Source organism: Cyprinus carpio, chromosome A18, assembly GCF_018340385.1.
Source record: "Cyprinus carpio isolate SPL01 chromosome A18, ASM1834038v1, whole genome shotgun sequence".
Taxonomy (NCBI): Eukaryota; Metazoa; Chordata; class Actinopteri; order Cypriniformes; family Cyprinidae; genus Cyprinus; species Cyprinus carpio.
The window spans coordinates 23,447,599-23,474,219 of NC_056589.1; the positions used below are offsets into that span (position 1 = coordinate 23,447,599).

General features: G+C 35.9%; 1 protein-coding gene across 1 annotated transcript in view; it reads right to left on the minus strand.

The window, feature by feature from the left end:
- The window catches only part of LOC109109652 (protein O-mannosyl-transferase TMTC2-like), a 96,764-nt gene extending 72,002 nt beyond the window's left edge, over positions 1-24,762 (minus strand). Inside the window, exon 1 of the mRNA XM_042775519.1 lies at positions 24,322-24,762. Within this exon, the coding sequence (XP_042631453.1) occupies positions 24,322-24,404 (83 nt within the window). The 5' untranslated portion in view covers positions 24,405-24,762. The remainder of the gene's footprint in view (positions 1-24,321) is intronic.
- Positions 24,763-26,621: the final 1,859 nt, after the last annotated feature.

The following is a 26,621-nucleotide window of genomic DNA, read 5'->3' on the forward strand; positions in this document are numbered from 1 at the left end:
GTGAATTTGCAGAAGAGGAATTTTACACAACAAAAACATTATAACACTACAGTTTGTGACTTCCAGACCACCTGTATAAAGCAGCCCTGTTAAACATGGACTGGGAGGTCTGGGACAATGGCTGGGAACCAGGCCTGTTCACCCTGTAGGAATCCGTCGCAGTGAATTCTCTCCGGGACATTACAGATGCAAACTCATAAAGTAAGGACATAAACTACACGGCAGGGTGGCTTCCCAAATGCAGAAACCTCACAGAAGAAAAACTCCCATATGACAAAATGTCGCTGATATGTTCAACTAGCGTGACCGAAAACTGACCTGAATTCAAGATGTGTATTTGTTTGTTTGTGCGTTCATTGTTTGCCTTTAGGCAGACCTAACTGTCTCATCACAAGGAACAAATGAATACAACACATCATGAAGCTCTATGTCTAGTTTGGGTTGAGCTATTTTTATAGGCAAATAACACTGCACAGCCATGTCAGGTCGGGTAGAAATCTGTTTTATAGGCACATGTTGCTTGTGAGCCTGGGAAACAGATAGTAGCTGCGAGTAATCTTCTGCAGGTTACAGCATCAAAGCCTTTCTGGAGATCCGCTGCACATTCTGTTCACTGCCAATGATAATTACACAAAGCTTCCTCTCATTAGGGACACAGGATAAGACCCTCAAAACCTGCCGGGCTTGTCCTTGAATTCAACTCCACACTCCTGTGCTTTCATTTGGGCAAGCAAGGTAGACCAGAACATAACATCCCTGTCCAGTATATTGCATCAGCTTGCATCACATTTAATGTGTCTGTGTTAGTAATGCACTGATATTAAAATTGTGGCTGATACTGATAAGCGACAATAACTTATGTTCAGTCCCATAAATGATAAATGCTTGATATTAAAAATCTATATTTTATAAAAAAAAAAAAAATCACTTGTTTTAATTTCTACAAGTGTATTTAGGCAACAAAACTTTATAGCATACAGTATAAAAGGTATTAGTTTCGGGATTTATTTTACAGCATTATTAAATTATGATTAACTTTACATGTTATTTATTTACATCTAAGTAATGTAAATGTAAAAATAAGAGGGAAAAAATGAGTAAGCACAATTATACAATATCTGTACATTATAAAATTTTTATATTAAAATTGAAAAATATAGGCTAATAACTAATATGGCAGACAAAACATTATTAAATTTTAAGATTAACCTTATATTGAAGTTTTTCTTTCTAACATTTGAACCCAGGGTTTCCAGCGTATAGTTGACGATGCAAACTTGTGCATGCAAAAGTCAGAAAGATGTGAAGACTTGAATTAGAATGTACTGTATATCAAGCACAAAGCTTTCCATCAAAATTAGTGCATCAAAAAATGCAAAGGAAAAAATCCCCATATTCCTCATACCTATATGAAAATCTTTCCAAGAAACCTTATTTCTTTTGACTAAAACACAGAAACATACATATACAACAGCATGCCAACACTTAACTGAAACGACAGAATTAAATAAATAAACTGAAAGAAATAGACATCCGAAGGACTAACGTGTCAGACATGTTTGGATGATGGCTATGTTCAGATGTTTGCATTGCAAATCAGAGCATGTCAAGCATAATTTAGTGTGTATCGATCAATCAATCCGTTGAGGTCAGTGTGACCTGATCAGTGTTTATTATTGCTCATTGTGATCAGCTTTGCATGGTTAAGGTCAGGTGTCAAAGAAAACCCTCTCAATCTGACTTATCAAGGTTAATTAACCCTCTAGGGTCTAAGGGGTTTTGGGGGCCTGGAGAAGTTTTGACATCCCCTGACTTTTGTGCTTTTTTCAGTTGCTTATAAACATATACATGGCTAAAGTCTGAAAACACTATATTCAGTACAAACTGGGCTACAATAATATGTAAATAGATTGTGTTTTTGAGAAAACATGCAAGAAGTAATGTAAAGAATGACTGTTCCACCAAGTATGTAAAGGCACCAATATGGACAAAACAGAAATCATAAAGGTGACAAAGTCAAAGATTTTTGAAAAAGGAGAGAAATTCACCTACTTACTGTAGATAATCTATCTTTCTAGATTTTCTAATAATGTTTCTGATTGCTTTTGTCTTTTTAGATCATTCAACATTTTTAAAATGGAAAGTTTGGAGGTCAACTTAAAGACTGAGCTGAGAGGTCGAAACCTTTGCTTTACTAACCAAACCCTGATGTCAAACACACTCACACAGACAATCTGGTGACAGCTAGATGACATCACATTTCGAACGACTAGCAGAGATTTACTAGTGCACTGTCAACTGTCTTTACACTGTGTTGTATCACAGAGCTTAACAATGAGTCTTGATCTATGTGCAGATCACCTAATGCCACTCTCTCTCTCTGGACAGAGGTTAAGCCTCTCTAAGCAGGATGTGTGGAGGCACTTCAGCTCCGTCCACAGCACTCTGTCTGGTTCATCGGTTAATCCCATTACCATTTTGTGATCATGAATGTACACAGATACAGTTGAGAGTAGTAGTAGGCTTTGTCAAATGACTAGGTGTTGTGGTCTAACTATACTCCACCCTTACTGCAAAAGTAAACAAGTTTAGATTAAGACACACATAGCGCATAGATAGTCTCTCTTAAAGACATGACATCTGTTGCCGCCCATGTATTCTATTCGATTAATGTGCTGAATGAATTAAATCAGCACTTCAGCATCTGGGGGTGTTTTCCTCAAGCTTCTGTAGAATAATTAAATGAGTGAAGGGAGAGAGAAAGAGAAGACAGAAGAGGCACCAGGGGAGGTTGACGGAGAGAGAGCGAGAGCGTGTGCATTCCTAGAGCTCAAGTCTTATTAAATATTCAAGTCACGCAAAGTGGGTTAAAACCTCACACAGTACGCACATTCAGTTCTGCTCAGTGGCCACAAGCATTTGGGATTTGTGGCCGAATGCAGCTAATCTCGGCACACAATGTCCTGCATCGCTCTTCTGCCAAAGTCTGGGCTATGGAAACAGCAGAGGTAAAACATACCCAAGACTCTCTGTTTTCACTCTAACACAGTAAAGGAACTGTTAAAAGATGGCGCTTAAGTCAAAATCAGATTAATAAAGTCAAGCTAAAATCGTGTTGCCAATATAGTTTGCTTTTTGCAGCAAGGCAGCTGCAAGCTGTGGATTACCTGAATGACTAAAGTAGTTACATTAGTGAAATTTTGGCAAAATTTTGCAGTCCATTGATTAGTAGGCTCTTCGTCAGACGAAGTCAGCGTGTTAGCTCAAATCTTTACCTTGTGTGAAGTCCATAATTTAATTGTTTTGCATTTTTAGAGCCTATGGTGTGCCAAGTTTTTTTTCTTTGTCAAGCACCCAATTTTGAGCATTTTTGCCATTGATGTACGTGCTTCAGTTCCATCTGTGCCAAGATGGTGAAGAGCCACAAGCATGTAGAAGATTTGTGCTCCTCTCGCAAGTCTTTATCACCTCATACAACATTCGAAGAGGATGAGTGAGCTAGGATTGTGGATAACCCTACTTCACATGCAAGCTCTGTTCTTTATGAGGTGCAAAGCGGAGTATTATTTCTACTTCCTCATCCCCTCTCCTCCCTTTCCCTGGCTCAGGACTTCTTAAACGCAAAGAATAATACACATATAGAGATTTTTATGATTTGAAAAGTGTAGGTGCAATTGACCAAACCTTGTTTTGGCTGTGAGTGTTATTGCTGAAAGGCGACATTGCCAGGTATGGTAAGGCTCAGTGCATGAAAACACAGGATTTGGATCGTTTTTGTTCCAAGAAAGCAGCTGTTTTAACAGTTCCTTATTTAAGTCTACAGAGTAATAAAACCCTTAAACACTCTGAAATACCTCACACTTGACGACCATCATGACTGTTAGAGACTCTTCTCCTGAAAAACCAGCTACTTCACAAGATTGGCTTGGACAAAAAGCATTCTATGTTTCCATGCATCTTTATGACAAGCCTATTTCTCCACGCAGAAAACTTCAGAAAACATCCTGCAATGCTCAAACAACCAACAAAAGTATGTAAAATTGGAAACCGTTAAAAAGTACAGTGGTCTCAAAAATCACTTGGTCCAGCATGTGGTTATAACAAGAAAATTGGCTCAGTAGATTCTGCATATGGACTCTCCAGTTGTTACAATAGCCACCCTGCCAATGTGCTTTATCCTTAACAGTTTCAGATCTCATTTTTAATACTGACAGTTTTCAGCTACAATCATATTACTTATGAAACACAGCCTTCAAGTCGCTTATGGAGGCAGCAGGCTGTCAGGGACCACCACTGTTTGCCATGGGCCAGATTTTATACCAGGTTTTATTCTTCATTAAAGCAGCAAACAACATAAGCCAAAAAGGATGAACTACATTCAGTTGGGTTTGCATTTGCATAACACAAGTAAATGTGTTAACAGCATTTAAAAATTAATTAAACACAGACCCTATTTTTTGCCTTAGTTCTCAATAATTACCAAATTAAGAACCTAAAATGATGCAAATCCGTCCCGAAACCTGAACATGCAAAAAAAAAAAAAAAAAAAAAAAAAAAAAAAAACGGATATGGCATTTAGCTGCCATTAAAAGCTCAGCTGGATCCATTACAGTGAGCCCTGTCCTCAGCATTGCTGTCAGCCTGTTGGACAAACAGAGCTGTTGTCCTTCAACATTCATTTGAAAGTGTTTTTGTGTCTTTGAGGAACACTCTCTCTGAAGGCTGGCCAGGAGATGGTTTGCCCCAGGCAGGCCAATCACAGTTAAAGTGGGTTAGAAAACACAGACAGCGCCTTAATTATTCCACTGCATTGATGGCCTCTGCAACCGTCACCTCAAGCACAATCAGAGCCAATATAATAAGGCAGGACGGACAGGGACTAATCTGGCCGATTTCAGCCCCGCTGCCATTGATTCATCATTTCCAATTAGGTAATGGAGGACAATGGATAGAATGCCAGAGTACAAGCATTTATTGAGAACAGCGATGGCGATGGCCTCCTTTGATCAATAAAGAGTGCAAAGGCCTAAAGGACCATTCACCGCTGGCCAACGTCCAAGTCAGCAACTAATGGATGTACTTTTCCTCAGCATTGACCTAGCGGCAGCCAAAAAGCACAATTCAACCACATGAATCATCTCTAGAAAAGCACATACTTAGAAGAAACAATAGACATTTTACAAGTGATCCAATAAAATGACACAAAGAATCTAAACAGCTTTAAATCAACCGAAATAAACAGTCTTTCGAATTCTCGCAGCAGATGTGAACGCACCGGATGGACACTTGCGGTTTGTTAGTCAAAATAAACACCATCCCCCAAAAAAGCACAATCTAGAGACATAGGAAATCAGGACATTTTGAGGTTTATAACTAGTTTGAAATCAAGAATCAATGTTTAGGCAAAAAGCAGCATTGGTTTTATTGGTTGGTCAATTCAACCGATTCATCAATGCTCCACACCAAGCTAACACCACAAACACATCCTAATGGGTACAACGATCCTTCTTACGTTTCAACTACACAATAATGCCACTGTTTGGGGACTGCTTATTTAAAACGTATGAACATACAATTGAAAATGCCTCGCTAAACCATAAATAAGCATGCAGAATCAAGACTTGGCACGTTCTTTGTCGGGTGCTCAAGACGTTTATCACCGCTTTTTAGAAATTACAATAACTGGCTTATATTACACTTTTGGAACCATAGACTGTGAATACCCATAAATCTGAGTTGAAGGCGTAATAGCAAAGGAGAGCTGAAAGATGGTGTCGAAAATATATATTTTTTCCCCACAACTACCTATTATCGACATGACAGGATTGCCAAACCCAGTTATTCCCTAGACAAAATACTATCTTCACACAACAGTGACATACCACAAAAACTCTCTCAAATGTGCAGCTATATGAAAGAAAACACATCTGGAGGCAGAGATCGTTTGGCAGTTACAGCATCTTTCTAATGGTAGGTTGGCAGTAGGCTAAAAAGTCACATCAAAATGGGTTAGTTTTATTTTCACAAATTGAATCAAAGGATTTTAGTGATTTCCATATAATTTTTGTCATATGAGACCTTGCGGCTGTGCGGGGCTATTTTATGTTACTTTTTTGACCTTCTAAATACATCTATGCAATCTAAATATATCGTACCAGAGGTCTTCCTCCTTTTTGTCTCAGTAAGATTATAAATGCAAACACAAAGCCATTAGCCACCTACTATCTAATCTAGATCACTCTAGCAGAGCCTTCTGAGGGTGCTAAAGGTCTGAACATATAAAACTGATTCAAGATAACTTTGTTAGAACTTCTGCACATGACCCCTTATACTCTTAGTAGACAAACTCTAAATGACTTTAAACAGTGGAAAAAAAAAGAAAGTGGAGAACTGTGATTGAAAATCTCAAATAGTGATGGTAGATGTAGGGCTTTCATGGAAGGGCCTTGTCAAGTTCACATTCATCTCTCACAGCTGGAAATGCTTGCCCCGCTCTTAATAAATGCAATAGGCTCTTCTCAATATACCCCCAGAGAAAGAAATGTGCAAGAAATGTACAATTGTCCTTTTTTTCCTCCCTAAAGCTACAGCTTATAAATCACATACTGACCAATAATAGCAAGGATATACTACTTTGGTATTCAAATCGATACTAAAAATACATGGATCAACCAATTGACTTGCTTTCCAACAAACAGCTAGTTTACTCTTTGTGCCATATTTTTATTAATCTTGACTTTTCACAACTTGTGTGCTTTTCCTGGACAAGTCAGAGTGAACTGCAGAGACTCACGAACACACACTCATGCACCAAGTCAGGATATTCATTAAATAGTATGTTAAATTTTAGTCCGTTTTTCACCAAACCCTATCATATACCCGCAAAACACTTGAAATATACGGCACGTGTTACATGGGACCACTCTGTAATACGTTTGCATCTTTTTAAATGTTGATCGCCATATACTGACATTATATAGAAAAGCACACGCAGGAAATTGTTTTTTAAATCTCCTTTTGTGATCCAAGAAAAAGACAGGAAATTGTTTTTTAAATCTCCTTTTGTTTTCCATGTTTTAGAACTATCCTTATAATTATTATTAAGAAGGGTAGATCTAAATGATGACTTAATTTTTTTTATAATTATTAATAATATCAATAATTTAAAAAAATTCTACTGTCTCTGCTCAAAAATACCAAGAAAGAAAGAAAGATTATCTCAAACCATCATCCTGATGTAGTTTTTCAAGCTCATTCAAGGAGTTTTACTCTCAACAAATATGTTCCCAAGTAACATTCTCCTGTGAACGTAACAGCTTTACACAACGGGTTTCAGTTATATTTTGGCCTGTTCCAACAGGCAGAACCCTGTGGCGATGATAATTAAGATGTTTCGTGTGTTGTTTTTCTTCCTTTATAAACACAATTACAAAAAGTAAGCCCACCGCGGTTTGTGAATGTAAAAATCACAGGAAAGATTGAAGGTTTTCTCAGTCCCAGACATGGTGTCACTATGGGGATTTAACATTTAATCTGGTTTATTGTGAAAGCCTGAGCCATAACAGCTGCCAGAGCATGTTCATTCAATGGGCATTACAGCTTTTTATTATAAAATAAAAAGAAATTAGTTTAAATTTAGTTTATTTGTTGTTGCTTTCTTTGATGTTAATTAAAGTTGGTTGGTTGATTAAAATATGTGATGGGAAGGGTACACACCGAGTATATACTAATATTTTTTTTTCTAAAAACTCACTTATACTGATTAAAATACAGGTGTATGTACTGTATATTTTCCATTATGTAAAGACTGAATCCTTTTGGTTAAACAGAATTGAAAAGGCATAATTTTAAATATAACTTAAGCCAAGTCAAGCAGCTCCATCAAGACCAGACCTATAAAGAAAGACAATCCTGGCCAACGTATGATTAAAGCATTTAAACAGAGCGTAAATTTAATATTAACCAACGACAACCATTACATGAGCTGAAACCAAACCCTGTGAAAAGCCATGCGCCTCTGTGGGTTCTGAGGTTATGGATTTCAGCGGGATCTGCTATTTCAAATGGATCTTTCCGCTATAAATCAGATACGGTCTAAGTAAGATAAATAACTCTTCAGTGCTCTTTATGCTGCGCAGACACCATCCAATTTAACTTGAGATACTTTAAAGAGACTGGAACGTCGACTCGAACGTGCCTGCTTGGGTGAAGGAAGGAATGGAAAAATCTGCAGCCAGCCACAACACTGGTGTCAAGCCATCAGCGTGACTCCGGCAATAGGATATGCAGTCTATGTATTGTTCACTCAAATGTAAATATCCTATTCATACAAAGCAAGATGATCTTTAATGGCTGGCTTCCAGATGAGATAATGTTTAATCAGACAAATGCAATGGAAGTCTGAATGCAGAACTAAGAGATAATTACTAGAATTCATTTATAATGGAGCTAATAATGTACTCTTAGACACTGTGCAGCACCTGTGGATGATTAATTTTAACATTAGCCAATAAGGCAAGATTATGATATAATTATAGTTGAATATATTGACTGACAAGGCTTGTAATAAGTAGGCTTAAAATAACAAATGTAAGAAGCCTGGATTGTGTCAAAATGTTTGAAAGGCATTGCAATTTTAGGATTAAGGCTTTTTAAACTTTGACTACAACCCAAATCCAGATTCGAAGTTCAAAACTCAAGTCGAGCACCCGCCGTGACAGATATGGCAAATATAACACGCTTGCAGCATGCTTAGTGATGCCCATGCTCAAATGGAGCTTAAGAACTGGGTGGTTTCTTTCCAACCACATTGCACTGACCTTGAATTCTTCGGTTTATTCCAGTTGCATCCCCGGTATCTTTTGCTGATGTCATCATAAGGCAATAGAGTGGTGTTTTCAGAGTGTTTTTTGGAGTGAGCTGGGAGTTGATCCCAAACAAAATTGATTCTGAATTGTTGTTGACTCTACTGTAATATCTCTGGGTGTTATTGTGTCTATTAACTAAATTTAAAAACTGTAGGTTATTTTTTAAATAACCTACAGAAATAGTAACAGAATGAATTGGCAAACAAAATGAACAAGTCTTTTTGGTGAACTGAAAGATTCAAGTCAATGCAATGAATAAAATCCCACACTTATTGCTCTTCTAGGACTCAGAGTAGGTTGAAAAACTGAGGTAATAAACACAATCACACACATAGATGTTTAGGCCCTTCAAGTCAGAATCAATTTTGTTTGGGATCGACTCACAGCTGTAGTTCCCTTTCAAAAAACATTCTGAAAACACCACTTTCTTGCCTTTTGATGACATCAGCAGAAGATACCGAGGGTTCAACTGGGATAAACCAAAGAATTCAAGGTCGGTGCAGTGTGGTTGGAAAGAAACCACCCAGTTCTTAAGCTCCATTTGAGCATGGGCATCACTTAGCAACGCCCAATGGAAACATGTCCTCTTGGGCTTGTGAGACCAAACTGGTCATTCTTTTCTTAACAAAACTTGTTTTTTGGCTAATTACCTTTTGAAGCTAGAAGCAAGATGTGATTACATCTCAATCTAAGCTCATGATTGCCAGAGATCTCTGTTTTTTCTCATGTCAAGCCATTACTCTGCAATTAAAGATAGATTTCGCCAGCAAACATTTGAAGGGAAGGAACCTGCCAATTCATCTTACTACAGACAACCAGTATTAATCACAGAGACAATTAACACACCCACATGCACACACAAACACAAACTGTTCCCCAGGCACAGTGTGCGGGAAAGGCATCAAACACATCACGTCCATGTGTCATTTAGGGCTGGAAAGTAGATGCTACAAGCAACAGATGATGTCATTTCATGGCAATCTGCAAACAATACATACATAACAATCTACATCTGCTGATCTCTTCATCAGTGGCTCTTGTAATACATGTGAAAAGTGCTTCAAAATGCTTTAAGATGTGACTCGAGACAGTAAAATCCATTTCTGTCCATAACAGACAAACTGCATTACCAGGAAGCAACGTCTCATCTTGACAGAGTGACTTCCATTATTGCATTATATGTTAGGATGATGTACTTCCTGACCTTTAGAAACATGAGCGAGCCAGAACTTGGCACCCAGTGTGCATGCGACACAAGTTCAGATCCTGATCTCTAGATGTTATCTTTTCCTGTACTCTTTCTACTAGCATAAATTAAAGGAGCAACAACAACAACAACAACAATAACAATAAGAGATCAAATATAATGTATAAATAAGAGACATGAGGTATGATTAATGAATGCTACAGATAAGTATTTTATGGTCACTAAACAGTAAATGGCTGAAATTCTATACTAATTCTAAAAAACTGAAAAAATTAATAAAATAATATTTAAAATGTTAGATAAAATAATAAATAGGTATATTAGACTATAACAATGGGTTTAGTCTTTATACTAAAACATTTCAATTGTTTGCGCTCTTACACAGAGGATCATCATGGGAAATTATAAAAAAAAATTAAAAAAAAAAAAACCTATGTAATGTTGAACCTCACCACATGGTTCAATAAAATCACTCACAGACAGTGACAGGCCAGCACAATTGAGAGTTTCCAAACAGTTCCTTTATTTAAGCCCTTGATGAGAAGATGGAAACTTTGAAGTTCTTGTGTTTGTCTCTCTGATGAGAACCATCGACTTGGGCCTCAAACTTTTATAGCAGTCAATCATGCAAAAGCAAACATCTTCGATAAGCCAAAGAAGGTCTGCATTATTTGAAATGGTTTTAACTAGACATGTTGACATTTTCAACATGCTGGCAGTGTATCTGATGGTCCAGACTCATACTTATTGATTATGTAAAGATTCCCACCAAGTCATCAAGGGCGTTTCTTCAGTTCTTAGTTTGTTATTCTTTAAACACGTAATCTAAACACACTTAGAGCCACTGACTAATAAAACTTGATTAATCTAAGATACTCAGAATAAGCAAGAATGTTGAATTACACTTAATAGTGTGGCAGGATCTGTGGCCAACCTGTCAAAAAGACATATGGATTCTCTCAAAAGCTAAATTTCCTTTGAGACCCCAAAATAAACCTCCACTAACTTCCCCATCCAGGAAAGGAAGACCCCACTCTGCCTGACATCCCACTGGGCAAACTAAACAGAGCGTGAGTTCAAGAGCGAGGGAAAACTTCCCGTAGTTCCGTTTACTCAAGATCAATGCCCTGCAACATACACAATACACAAAAGCGGTTCTTTATCTGGAGGAATGTCTGATTGGACATCTTTTCACAGTGAAAGATTGTGGAAATAAAACACAACAACTTACATTTGGTTTTATGACCAGTATTATAACTAATACTAACTGTGGGAAGTATGAAAATTGGCAGGCTAAACTTAGTAAAGGCCTTTTATTCAGAGTTCAGGATAAACAGTGGATGTAGAATCCAATAGGGATGTCAAAAGTAAGTAAACACTAAAATAATACAAATTTAATGATCAATGCTCAAGCTAGTCTTGGTTTGAATATGTATGGTAAAGCCCACCGCAATACAAATAGTGTGTGTCTATAAGGAATATTATAATAATCTCCAAGAAGAGCACAAAGACTTCAATCATGCGTTTTTTTTAAATCTTTGATCTATTGCTTTGCTTGTTATAATGTAATTTTTTTCTTTGTTTACAACTATTTTCAACATTGATAATAATAAGAAATGTTTACTGAGCTAAAATTAGCATGTTAGAATTATTACAGAAAGATAATGTGACAGAGTGAAGACTGTAGTAGTGGCTGCTGAAAATGTAGCTTTGCCACTAAAGAAAAAAACAAATTGCATTTTTAAGTGTATTACAACAGAAAACAGCTATTTTTAATTATAATAATATTTAACAATATTACTATTATTATTATTATTATTTTGGTCATATAAATGCAGTCTTGGTGAGCAGAATTTTTAAATCTTACTGAACTCATATTTAAGGATATACGTATAATATATTTATTATATATATTTAACACTTTTATATACAATATAGAAGGTTTGATTATTATTTAGTTCTTTTTTCTTCTCTCTTTTCAAAATTGGTATCGAGATTTGCGTAATTTCAATAATATAGTGTGGACTACTAAAATTACAATGTTCTGACAACCCTAATCCAGTCTGTCCCATAAACTACCCCACAAATGCTCTTCCCTGCCATATTGCTGTTGATGTCAGAGCTAGATATGTTTGTATGCATTAAAGTGATGACAGAGGAGATAACTTGGAAGTAGGAAAACATGAGCGCTGTTCCAAAAGCAATGACTCAGCCTCCAAGACGTTCTGTGCGATCACTCACAGCCAAAGCAAGCCCCCATGACAGCTGCTGGATTTGATTTGCTCCCTTTCCGCTCTCATTTCTACTGAAATTTTAACGAAACTAAAAAAAGAACAGAGATCTCAGTGCAGGGAGTCTTGATCTCCTCAGAGACTGATATTGGTACTGCAGATCACAGGCTGAAAAAATAATGTTGAAAGACGGAAAACTGATGATGACAAACAGCAAGTGTTGCTTTAGACGTTCAGATATGTCCTCCATGGGGCCAATTAACAACTTCTGGGTGCCAGGCATGTGAGAGAAGCTACACGCAGACAGGCAGCATGAGGGCACACAAATTTATCTCTGTACATCAAGTTCTAATCTGGACTGTCACAGGTTATTCAATCTTACAGACATGGCACATTTCAAAAGAAGTACATTTCAATTAAGAACACAAATTAAAGGGATAGCTCACCCAGAAATACAAATTCTGTCATCATTTTCTCTCCCTAAAGTTGTTTCAAACCTGTATGAACTTCTTTCTTCTGTTGAACACTAAAGAAGATACTTTCAAGAATGTTGGCAGCCAAACAGTTGCTGGTAGCCATTGACTTCCATAGTATGAAAAAAAAAATACTATGGAAGTCAATGGCTACCAGCAACTGTTTGGTTACCAACATTCTTCAAAATATTTGTGTTTAACAGAAGAAAGAAATTTGAGGGCGAGTGAACATGAAGGTGAGTGAATGATAAAAAAATGTTCATTAGGTGAACTGTCCCTTTAAATAGTGCTTTAAATGAATAATTTACCTTTAAAATGCTAATTTAGTCATCATTCACTCAGTTAATCTTCTCCATTTGAGAACAGTGACAAAAGGGAAAATGACATACATTTCAGCCTTCTCTTAACACAAAGACATCATATAGAATTAGAGCACATGTGGACTTCTTTTATGAAACTTTCTTCATGCTTTTGTTGTCTTTCAGTAACCGATGGCTTTCACAAGAGCAGCTAAACATCTGTGACAAAACTTTATTTACCATGGAAGAAAGCAGTCATGCAAATTTGGAAAGACTTGAAAATGGGCAAATGATTAAAGAATTTTAATTCGGGGGTAAATTATCAATTTAATGTAGTTAAATAGACAACTCATATCACAAAATATTATATTATAATAAATGAAACACTTATTTAAAAGAGATGTTAATCATACCATTCAGACTTTAGATCATTTTCTAAAGCCTTTATTACTAAATACCAAAATCTAATCCTTCTACCCCCTTGATCTCTGTAGGAAAGCAAATGGGCACTGCCCATCTGGAATGATGTCAGATATGGAAAGTAGACGGCTCAGATGCCCTAGTTTGCTTACATGAGGTTGGCAAAGTCGTCTCTGCCACAGGACTGCTGAATCAAAGGTAAACACAACGATAAGATCAGTGTAGAGAAAGGACTGTGGAACTGAACCCCTCAAGAAATGAAAGCTGAGTCTGAGCCAAAAACAACAACATTTGTTGACTACGCATAAATGCATTATAAGATTTGCGCAAATATTTAAAGAGCTAAAAAAGAAAAGAAAGAATGAGTGAAAGCTTGTTGGATTGCTGAAAGTCTCAATAAAATGATTTCCATTTACAGTAGCTCAACGAATCTCATGCTCTGCTTACAATAAGTTCAACAACTTAAAAAAAAAACTATTGATCTTTAATAATTCAGTGCAGTTATATTAGAGCGAACATACATGAATTACCTGTAAATGAGATTAGAGCCTTAAAATATTTTTAATGCTCCAATGCACTACAACTATATAACTATAAATAATAAACATACATGTACAATGTATAAGTAAAAACTAATATAAATATTATATAATTTTAATATATTTAATTTTATTTGTTTTTATTTTCACATTTTAAATAAAAATATAATGTAAGACTATCATATACACATACATTCAAATTTATAATTTTTTTTCAAAAAATTTAATTAAAACTTATTTACACATTATATAATTTCACACACACACACACACACACACACAACTATATGCAAAACATATTATTATGTATACTGTTTTTATTCTATCTTTAATATTATTACATACAATTTTTATATCCCACTAAAAAAAAAAAATAATAATAATAAAAATATAATTCAACATTATTTTATATATCAGACATTTAAAAAAAAATTTAAAGCTACAATCTTAAGTAGAGTAACTTCCTTTTTTTTGGGGGGGGGGGGGGGGGGGTGCATTGAATTGTTAATACAATATTTTACATTTCAGAAGAATATTACACATTCAATATACAATACCTAAGAACGAGTACAAGCAGGTGACATACATGACAACAGATAATCAAAAACAACAGAAATATCTAAAGTGCCTAAATACACCCAAATAATGCTCTGGTCTCCAGTGGAGGATGTCTGTTCCGGCACGTATATGTTTGCAGGGCTGATCAGATTGATTCTGACAGGTTGATACACAAGGCACAGCATCTACTCCCTCCCCAAATAAAAAAAAACGAGCACTTCTTTGTTTGAGCCAACAGGCAACACATCCGAGGCTTATTTCTCATCAGTGAGCGCTAATGGTGTGCCCAGGTGGAAGAGTGAACAGAGACCACACAGATCTCCACAAAGCACAAAAGCTTTTTGGCCAGGTCATCTCCCAGCTTCCTCTGCAGGCACAGGAGACACTAGAAGGTAGACCAAAGAAAAAAGAGAGGCTTGCTTTATTTATTTATTTTTAAGTGCACTATAGCATCCTCCTTATATGCTAGCAACAGGGGGGGTTTGTGCTTCAAATGGATCAGACGCTTTACTGACAGAGTACCCCCCACAATCCACAGGCCACTGCTAATCCTATTAAAATAAAGACAGGCTGGCACAGGACAGGAGATTAGATCCATCAAGAACATTTGCTCTAAATCAAAACTCATGTCTCTGGCCATTACCAGTCTAGTGAAATGAAAGAAAATGATTTTAGACCTGTGTGTAATGTAATGATATGATAAGTCCTATTATTACATCAACATTGTGTGGAAAAACTTCCATCTAATTATCCCCTGAACCAAGAGTGAACTAACTCCATCTTTCTGTCGGTACAGCCAAGTTTTGTTGTTCATTCTTTCACAAGTTCACTCTCGTCTGTAATGTAATTTCTGAGAGTGTTTGCAGTAGTTGTGTTATTTTAACAAATATTGCGACTTCAATTTGAACTGTAATATGATATGCATACATCTAATATTTCTGCTGCTTAGATAAAGCCTGTAAAAACAAAACAAACAAATAAAAATCACACTGAAACTGCAGCTCTCATATTGAGTGGTGCAAAAAAAAAGCAAAAAAATAAAAAAAAACCTATGCAAACCAGACCTCAGTTGTCTTTGCAATGTCATTGTATATGAACCTTTCTGAATGTGAATTTGTGGTCTTATTTAGTTGTGATTTATTTATATAGTGATTCATTTATTATTAAATCAATGTTAAAATTTACTGAGAATTTAATAAAAAGCTAATTTATTGTAATATAATGCTGAATAACAACAATACAAAGCTAAATGAAGATAAAGAAATTGACCAAACATGCAAAATAATAATAATATAATAATAATAATAATAATAGTTATTATTCTTATTCATAGCATTCTTGAAGTGAAGAGTACAAAAGAAACAAGCCGCAATTTACTTGGCAACAAAATGAATTTTTGGTCCAGTTTAGCTTTTTATTTTGTTTAATGTATGTATGTTTTTATTTATTTTACGTCAAAGTTGACTGCTGAATTAATAAATGCATATTTACTTATTGTAACAGAATGCTGCATAACAACAATGCAAAGCTAAATGAAGGTGGAGAAATTGACCAAAAACATTTATTACTATATTATTCTAAAATGCAAAATAATAATAATAATAATAATAATTTTTACTCTTATTCCCAGTATTCTTATTTGTCGTTGTTATTTTGAATATTAATATTATTACATTATTCAAATAAAAATTTTTAATTAATATATAATTGAAAAATGATTTCAATACTATATTTTATATATATATATATACACACACACACATACATACATACATACATGTATACATACACACACATACATACACACATACATATACATACATATATATGTATAGTTTTTAGGGCAAAGGTTAGAACAGAACTCCAGTAAAGTGCATACCGATTATATGTAGGTATAATTCTACCTTAATTAGTGGCTAATGTGATTAGTTCGATAATTGAAGGGGGCAGGGAGAAGGCGGCCAAAATAATGAATCTAGACAGATAATCTGTTAGGTTTTAATTAAATGACAGCAACAAAGACACAGTGTGATTGTAGAAGTAGCCATGCGATCCAACAGTGTGTCCAGTAAAGTTAATCTGCACTGCTGTCTTCTACTGTGCAGTAAAGCTGCTGTACATATGGCCTCCCTCTTTCAGCGCTGATTACGGCCTGTCAGGAAGGACTGCCTGAAAGGACATCAGCTATGACCAACAGCCCATTTTGGAGCCCCATGGGCAGTGATGGGTCAGGCCGCTCTGGCCTGCAGTTCATTTCGGCCCACAAATCACAAATGACAATCATCTGCCCTGGCAATCACAGAAAGAATCTGCTCCCTCAGAGAGCCAATAGAGTGGAATGACGGCCATCCAATCTCAGTCTGTTCTGACAGCACTTCACTTCAGCAATAAAGCTGGAGGGAGAGGGAGGGAGAGAGAGAGGCCCCCTCTGCTTACCAAACGATTGAGAAGAGAAGGGAAAAACCTCGGCTTGCTCCCAATCCCGAGATTTCAGTCTAGACGCCATCTGGACAACGGACATGGTTATCAAGAGGCACCTGCATGATTTGAGTATTTTATTGAAGTAAAAATAATGCACTTACAGTAAATATGATGATAATAGTTTGCTCCAATGTCTGATGTCCATAAAGCAGTAATCTGCAAATGATTAAAGCATACTTCTTAGTTTAAGCTATTAAAAAGGAAGAGCTTTGATCTGATGTTTAGTAGCTCTTCTAAATATAATACATAATATTATTTTCTAAAGAAACTGATAAAGAATTATCAATTACATATATTATTATTAATTATATTATATTAAAATATACATAAATATTATTTTCTAAAGAAACTGATAAAGAATTATCAATTACATATATAGCATTATTTATATATATATATATAATATATATATATATATATATATATAGCTTTTTATAAGTTTATATTGTGTTGATGCATTAGCTAATTATATTTCTTCTGAATGTTTAAGTTTATTGTTAAATTTTATTTTTTAATGTTTTTTGATTATTATTTATAATTTTTTTTAAGATTTAGATGTTTATATTTAAATATATTTTTTAATTTTGAATTAATAATATAATATAATATAATGTTGCCATTGTAAAGGATGAATAAGTTTTAGAAAATTATTTGCATAGCTGTTCCCTTTTCAAAATATAGCACTTTGTCAAACATCATAAATACATTACATATGTATGTATGTATGTATTTTTTATTTATTTTTTACACTTTTTACAAGTCAAAAGTTTTTGAACAGTAAGATTTTTCTTCTGCTCACCAAGCCTGCATTCATTTGATCCAAAATACATCAAAAGCAGTAATATTGTGAAATATTTTTACTATTCTTTTTAATTATTATATTTTAGATGATTTTATTTGTTAATGTGATTTATTAGCTTGTTTTTTTTGGTGTTTTTTTTTATATTTTGGTTATTTGTTTGAGATAGTTGGTGATAACCAGTCCTAATTTTTAGACTAAGCATCTTTACAGAACATTTCAGAATGTACAGTACTACTGCATTGATATTTCTGTCAGAGACATAAAGAATGGTGTTTTGCACTCAGTTTAAACCCCGGACACAGCAGGACTGCAGTAAATTGGAGAAATGGTTGGTCTGAGGTTACAGCCTTGAGAAAGTTCACCTTACGAGGTCATGGCCATAGTAATTGTTAGTCAGATTACTCGGTGGGAGACACCAAAACCCCACACACATACGCCAACTACAGTAGAGCGGGTTGTGTTTAATAGTGTTTGTGGTTTGTCGGAAGGCCGCTGACCCAGAACTCAGGGGTTAGAATACGTCACAGAGAGACTGACCCAACAGGAGCCTCTAAGGAGCAAAAACGTCTATACGTTCCACAACTATTAACAGTCCACAATCCTTTGCAAATCCAGTTGTTCCTGAAAACTGTTTTAAAGTCTATTGACTAATTTAATTGTTTTTGACATTATTTAAATTAATAAAATGTATAATTTTATATCTAAATATATCATATTTAGCGGTTTTCTCCTTTGCATATTTGTGACACTCATAATACCATACATGTTCTAGAGAAAAATCTATAGAAATACAAAATAAAAATTCCACTGAGGTTCTCATGAAACACATGCGTCACAACAGATTTTTTCTTTAGGAGGCTGTACATCACAGTCGATTCACGCATGTCACTTACACTGAGTTTGTACAATTCGATTTATACTCCTTAACGCTGCATTTCCTAATAAAGTTACCAGCCAACTGGTTACAGTTACAAATTGACTCGCCAAAGCCAATTTACCTAGCATTTGCCACTAAGATCATGTTCATTTTGGGCTCTGATTCCATCTATACACCCAAGCAATGACAGACTACTGTCACGCCATTATGAACTTAGAGCAAAAAAAGCATTTATAATGCTGTAAAGTGAATGCAGCTGTTTCAAAAGCAGCATTAACTGAAATTGCACAGGTGGCAGTTCAATCTGGTGCTTTATTTTATGACATCTCCACTCAAACCAAAAGATGAGGCAATACATTTTCCCCATTCTGGATGTGCCAAAATACTCCCTTAAGTTATATGACTTAACCCACAGCTTGAAGTCTCTTAAACTCACAGGCCACTGGCATACACTTGGAGAAGTTTTGCATTGTCTGTGCATAAAAATTGATGCGCCTCAGTTTTTAATCTTGTCCCAAAAACTGTGACAAAAGATCTAAGTATAAAGTCAGCCATTTACAAGTCTCGCCAGTTAACACATTGCTCTTATTAATAAAGAGCGATGCAGAAAACACAACAGACTAACGAACAAAGAGTCTCTATGTTGTCTGGCTGAAGTATGGATAGACACATTACACTTGACCACAATACGGCAATGATACGAGCGCCTTGTCTCAAGAGACTCTTTGAGTCAATGGCATAACTACAGTCATCTGGAACGCTGATGTCTACTTCACACTCCCCATGAATCTTACAGAAGAGGAGGGACAAAACATATAAAAAATAAATAATTTGCCTTGCAAACATGACCATCTGGACTAAGCTGTTGGAGGATTAAAAGGGGGCCGTGTAGGGGTGGTGCGAGCCATAGAGTTACTCTCGCTCTAATTTTTCTTTCTCTGAGATAATTACAGGGTACCAGTAGATGGACGGATTGAGGAAAGAGATGCTCCAAGTCTGGGTTGCCGCCCTTAGCTCTCGACATCACCACAGAGCCAAAGCGCACGGTCGGATCCACAGGGTGGACACTCCAGCAGAGCCTGAGGAGAACAGAGCCAGACAGCACCACAAAACCCAAACCAACAGCGCAGGCTATTTAAAGCGCACACCAGCTCATCTCTGCAACTTCAGCTAAACAGGCTTGGAAACTAAACTACTAACAGAACCACTCGGAAAATTGCTTAATGGAGAAGAGTCAGTGGGGAGGTTTAATATGACATTCAGTTCTTACAGCTAAAAGTACTTGAGAAACACACAGTTTAGGACAATAAAGAAAATAAAAATTGAGAGTATTCAAATTCTTAAAAGCAAAATGAAATGTTCACAACCTATTTACTTCTGTAATATATATATATATATATAGAGAGAGAGAGAGAGAGAGAGAGAGAGAGAGAGAGAGATAGAGAGAGAGAGAGAGAGAGAGAGAGAGAGAGAGATAGGCTTTTTTAACTATATTATAAGAACTAGTTAAAAATATATAAAATTACACACACACACACACACACACACATACATGTATATAAATATGAAGATTTAGAAGAAAGCAGCATAACTCGAGTACAAAAAATAGAACAATATGAAAAATATGATATGTGGATATAGTATAATACAATTAAGTAACATGACTTAAAGTAATATATATATATATATATATATATATATATATATATTATAATACAATTAAGTAACATGACAAAGTAATATATATATATATATATATATAGTCATTCTTATTGATAGTTTTTATATAATTTTTATGCATTATTACAAACAAATATATAATGTATTCAAATTTTATTTTTCATTTGTGAAGTGATATCAAATGCATTATGCAGAATACTTCAAGTACTCAAAACCTGTACTTAATGCTATTTGACATCAAAAATTTATTTAAAATTAAAAAGGATACCTATTCATCCAATTCAAACCCTCCTTGTTTCCATATCCACAAAATGTACATAAATATTTTATAATTTCTCCTTACATAGCCAGGGTTCCACAGAAATGGAAAAAAAAATATTATTAACCAATACTCTCATAGTCCACCATGGTCGACTTTTCACGGTCCAAACAAATCTCATATTGCATTATTTTCAGCGTCATATTCTTCTACGGTCTGAAAACTGTCACATTATGGAATATGAATGCTTTGCAAATGCCATTTCATGCTGTTTTTATAAGTACTTGTGGAGGAAGTACTCAAAATCTGATTCTACTGGACATGAGAAAGGAAAAAAGAAAAATTAGCCATTTTAGGAACCCATATATCCGATTCAAAGCCTTCTCTTTCCAAAACCACAAACCCCAAATAAATACAGCCTGTGAGAACTTGAAACGGCAATGGGTTTGCCCTCAATTTCAGGTGAATGACGATGATTCCTCATGCGAGCTCATCTATCAGGCTTCTGGACAGGTTCACAGCAGGCCACAGAGATGAGGCCATAACTCAGCCCTGGCATCTATCCACTCTTTTCTCCATCTCAGCTCTGGGTGTGTGGATTACAGCATCACAGACATGAGCTCCACAAGTTATGGTCTCCACTCTGTAGCGCAGGTGTCAGGGTCGAGTGTGATTTGGAGATGGAGAGCAGATACAGAGAGGTCCCTAGGGAAAGTTAGACACACAGCACTAAAGTCGAGCTTACTGAGCGAGACCTGAGTGATGGTGTGTCACAACAGCACAAACGATACACGGATTACAGAGGAGGAAGCAGCCGAAGTGTTTAAAATGATGAGATAGCAAATGTATAGTAATAGTTACTTCTTGTATTATTAGAGGGGCAATTGATTTAGCAGTGCATCATGTTAAAAACCACAAAAGATGCAGATGCACTTTTAAAAGGCAACTAATTTAAATTGGGAATATGTTTTTTCACTTAGAATTCTGTTATAATCCTTAACAAATTTTTCCCACACAAAACAGCCGTGAGTGGCCTGAAAAAGGAACTGAATGTCATGCTTAAAAAGCGACTAGGCAATCCAGACATACAATGTAATGTTGATGTATAATTCAGGATGCCTTTGCCATTAAAATTTCACATTTTTCATTTTTGGTAGCATTTAAGCCAGCATTTTGAAGCGAATGTTTTGTGCATTACTCTGGTTGCAATATATATGTGCAGAACCACTTTGCTAAGTGCTCTGTTTCCTGTCTTCACATTAAAAAGCATAACCCCCATTCCTCAATGCTTTTATTATGCGCCAAAATCAAATGCCAACCTCCCGTTTTTAATAAAGCCCTTATACGACCCGGGATATCTGATAGTGCTCTCTTAAATGTTACCAACCTTGGTCCTCTCAAGCCTTTGGTTTGAATAACAGAGGTCAGTGCAGTGATTTAAGAGACGGTTCTCTTTTACACGTGTGATATCAGGATTCCAAAAAAAAAAGCTTCTCTTTCCCCACCTTGTCACATCTGCTCTTTCTCAAGGCAAATTAAATGATAACTAGCACAGAAGGCGTAACACTGCCCAGGACTGGCCTGACACTTGTTTCTGCACTCCTTCCACCTCAGGGAACGCCATGAGACAAAATGTCATTTCTGTTTTTAAATGATGTCTGCTACTAATTACAAACATGAGGCATTTGAAAAACAGAAGGCAGTGCTTGACAAATCTACTCAGACTGCAGCTTACCCAACAAAACCAATACAATGCACAATTTGTAAAACCTGTAGTAAATGGAAATTTGGTATTATTGCCCAGAGAATTCATACTCGCTCTAATAGCTATGCTATGAGGAAAATGACAGAGAAATGCATGTCTCGACTACCTGAGAAAAATGATAAACCCCATCTTTAAGATTCCACACATTTCTGAGATAGTCAAGTATGGTAAGAAAGAAAAACATGTTAAGCCTATATGGTTTTTATAGCATAAGAATGTCAGTAGGCATCTAATTAAATAAATGAGTGACTGTAGATGCAGGATTCTAACCCTGGATATACATTCATTTCACAGCTGGCGATAGTGCATGAGCTCGTCGCTCTCTTGCTCTCTGGATTATTGCTTCTCAACGGCGCGTAACTGTCGTGCAGATCTAGTTTCCGTTAATGTTATTATAACGTGCCCTAACGCCACTTAGGAAAATAAATTTGTCATCCCCACGGGGTGGAGGGGTAAAAAGATTATGAAAAGCTACCGTTCTGTCTGTGAGAGAGTTGATGGACGTGTGTCTTTGCTGTCCACTCTAAAAAAAATGCTGGGTTGTTTAAACCCAACTTTGGGTTGAATATATATAAATAAATAAATAATATAAAGACTTACTCAGCTGTTATTGGGTCAAATATGGAGTAACCCAGCTGTTGGGTTAAACAACAGCTGAGTTAGTCCATATTTGACCCAAAGTTGGCTTGAAATAACTCAGCATTTTTGGCTGGATCAGGAGATGAGATATTTGTTTTACAATGCGTATTTGAATATTACTAAGGCTGGCAGCAGAGATTCATGATATTTTCATGGCATTCGAGTTATGAGTCGGTTTCTCTCATACAGTGCGACTGGTACTCTCCGATTCCAGAACAAATTATTCCTATGATCTGGTTCTCTTTAGTGGATCAAAATGATACAACGCGACCGGTGCAGTCCGATTCCCCAGTGAATAACTTTCTAATGAGTCGGTTGTTTACATGGAATAAAAAAACATATGAATCAGTCAGAGTGGTTTTTGAAATGATCTGACTCACTTGAGCCGCAAATTACGTTCGTAATGTCCCATTCAAGATGAACCAATACTGTGCTTAAGGTTTGTGAGACTTCAATCAGGTTTTAGCAAGAAAATGTGCAAATAAGCATACATATGAGTCTTGCATGAATATTCTATTCTTGAAATATTTTGTTTTAGTATTATTTAATATAGCCTACGTTTAGTTCTTGGATCTCTTATAAAAAAAGGTTTTAAAAAGCCAGTAAAAGTTTGTGTTAACACCTTTTAATGTTATATGTGTCAGCCTGTGTCTGTTTTGTAGAAATATGATTATTTTTAGAGTTTAAATTATTTACAGTCATTTTGGCAACAGACTGCTGAGGGCAGTAAATGCATGCAACAATAATCCAAACATTTCTTTCTAAAAAAGTACTCAGACCACCATAGATGGAACTGGAACACAATTCCCATTCCTAAATATCACCATCTGACTCTAATTCTAAATTACCAAACTCAAACACGGTCAGTTCCCCCGGGTTTACAATTCCCTGTTGTAAATTAACCAGCAGAGTGTGATATTCTTAGGCATCATCACTTTCCCGACAATCACAAATACATAGCACGTGATCCGCGTCCTTGAGTGCATTCCAAAAACAAAAACAAAAGACTTTATGTTTCAAACTTGCACGACTGGCTGTGTTTATCTGCTGACAGTTGTCATGCTCGCGCCGCCATTCCCTGCGCTGTCGCAACATGTAACAGCATCAAAAGAACAAAAGCCGCCGCTACTATTCGGCTCAACGTTCTCCGGTTGCTATGAAACCGGTGAACTCACTACGACGATCCAGAACGTGCAGATGTATCAGGTTCATTCACTGGCATACCTGTCATCGTAGCAGAAATCAGCGTCCAGTGTGTTGACATACAGGAGCAGTGCCACGGCGCTGCACACCAACTCTGCGATCATCTCTCAAAACAGAAAAGAATGAAAGGAAATTAAAGAATAGAGGGATGATATTAAAGCCCTTCTTTGATTTCTCTCTTCGTCTTTGTCAAAATGCCTCTGCCAAAAAACAATATCCGAGTCCCCATCCTTGCAAAGAGTTGAAATGAATTATCCAGACATCCTCCTCTTAACCCATGTTATTTGCGGAGAGAATCCTGTAGGCTAGAGTGGATGGTACACATACAGTATTTACAGTTCACTCGACTGTATTTGGGCGTCCTTATACCGAGAGTGTTGAGATGATGCATAGTGGACGCCGAATAAATGTCGTGATTGAGCCGCGTGTGGTTAGTTGGCTCCAGTGCGCGTGCGCGCAACCCCTCCTCCTGGGTATGTATACACATACACACGGTCTGACTTAACCCTCTATTGCACGCATTTTGAAATGTTTACAAAATGTGTGATTCCCTTTTCTTGCATAAGATGAAAATTTTTAGTCAAGTAAAACATTTTGAAGAATAATCTTTGGTGGTGCTTTCCATATAAATAAATCAACCAAATTGACTTTTGACGTCCCTAACACCATTAACAGAATTAAAGACATTTTAAATACGGAAAATATGTGCTCTTCTATTGATCTGACCCTTTTTAAAAGGTGTGCAATCGAGAATATCAAGATTCATATTTCTTATGTTATATTTGTTTATATTTTTCACGATGGGAGTTCATGTTGCATTTTATGTTTATTGCACACTTTGCACTGTTTATTATTGTCATGGTTTATGGCAATGCCACTCAGAATGAACATAAATGTATCACGTGGACTTCAGTTTTGCCACCTCTGTTATCATGATGCTTATCAGTATATTTCAAGGTTCAAAGCAGATTTTAGTAAATTGATATAGTAACATTAAATCAGCTAATGTCACACTAGCATGAACTGGAAAATATACAAGTCATCATATATATATATATTTTTTTTTTTTACAGTTAAAATAAATTCACAGGTGTATTTAAAGGAATAGTTCACCCAAAAATGAATATTTGCTGAAATACTCACCCCCAGGCCATCCAAGATGTAAAGGAGTTTGTTTCACAATTGTAATGGATTTGGAGAAATTTAGCATTACATCACTTGCTCACTAATGAATCCTCTGCAGTGAATGGGTGCTGTCAGAATGAGAGTCCAAACTGATGAAAAACTAATAAAAACATCACTATAATCCACAAGTAATCCACAAGACTGCAGTCCATCACTTAATGTCTTGTGAAGTAAAAAGATGTGTATTTGTAATAAACAAATTCTATTATTATGTTTTTTTAACTTAAAACCTAAATATGAGTTCTCTATCTATAATATTGCTTTCTCCAATGTTTTGATGTTCTCACTTCTGATGAAGAAACAAACTCATCTACATCTTGGATGGTCTGAGGGTGAATTAAATTGTCAGCAAATTTTCATTTTTGGATGAACTATTCCTTTAAGTCTTTCTTCTACAGTCTAAAATACAACTTATGACACAAGAGCACAAGGCATATCCTTTGAGTGTAATAATTAATCATGTCTCAGACTTAATTTGCTGTGGTGTTAACATTAATTATTGAAACGTGTCAAATATAGCGGCGTGAATTTAAAATGTGCGAAATATGCATCTTAGACAAGAAAGTGAAGAATCAAAAGAGAGTCATTTTGGGATTATGCATATTTTTTTCATACTTGAAGCAGGTGTGTCCAGTTGAAAGTATTGGTGTTGAAATCAGTCATTTTATATCTGCATCCATGATCAACAGTCAATTTGTTTAATTTATAGCACTCAGTTCTTGTCAAAACTAGGTCAGTTATTATTAATAACATATAACAACAGCCATTATGATGAAAAATATATACATATATATCTATATACATGCAATCCTAAATGAGCTGAATTTTAAAACATCCAGTAGAGGGCTCACATTCAGAAAACAAGTCACTGTCTTTGGCAAAAGTTGGAAAACACTGTCATTGCAAATGAATTGCTCCTATAATCAGGTGTTCCACCTACATATATATTTTTTCATTTAGCAGCAGTCATACACTTTAGGCAGGATTTATGGGTAATATGTACTGTTCTCTTCAAACAGCAGGGAGTATTTGCATGCCTTTGAAGACTTGAGAAATTTAAGAAAAGAAACTGAGGAAGAGAGAAAAAAATCAGTCATGTAGTTGCTTAGGAGTGCTCTATTTTCCAGTGAATATTG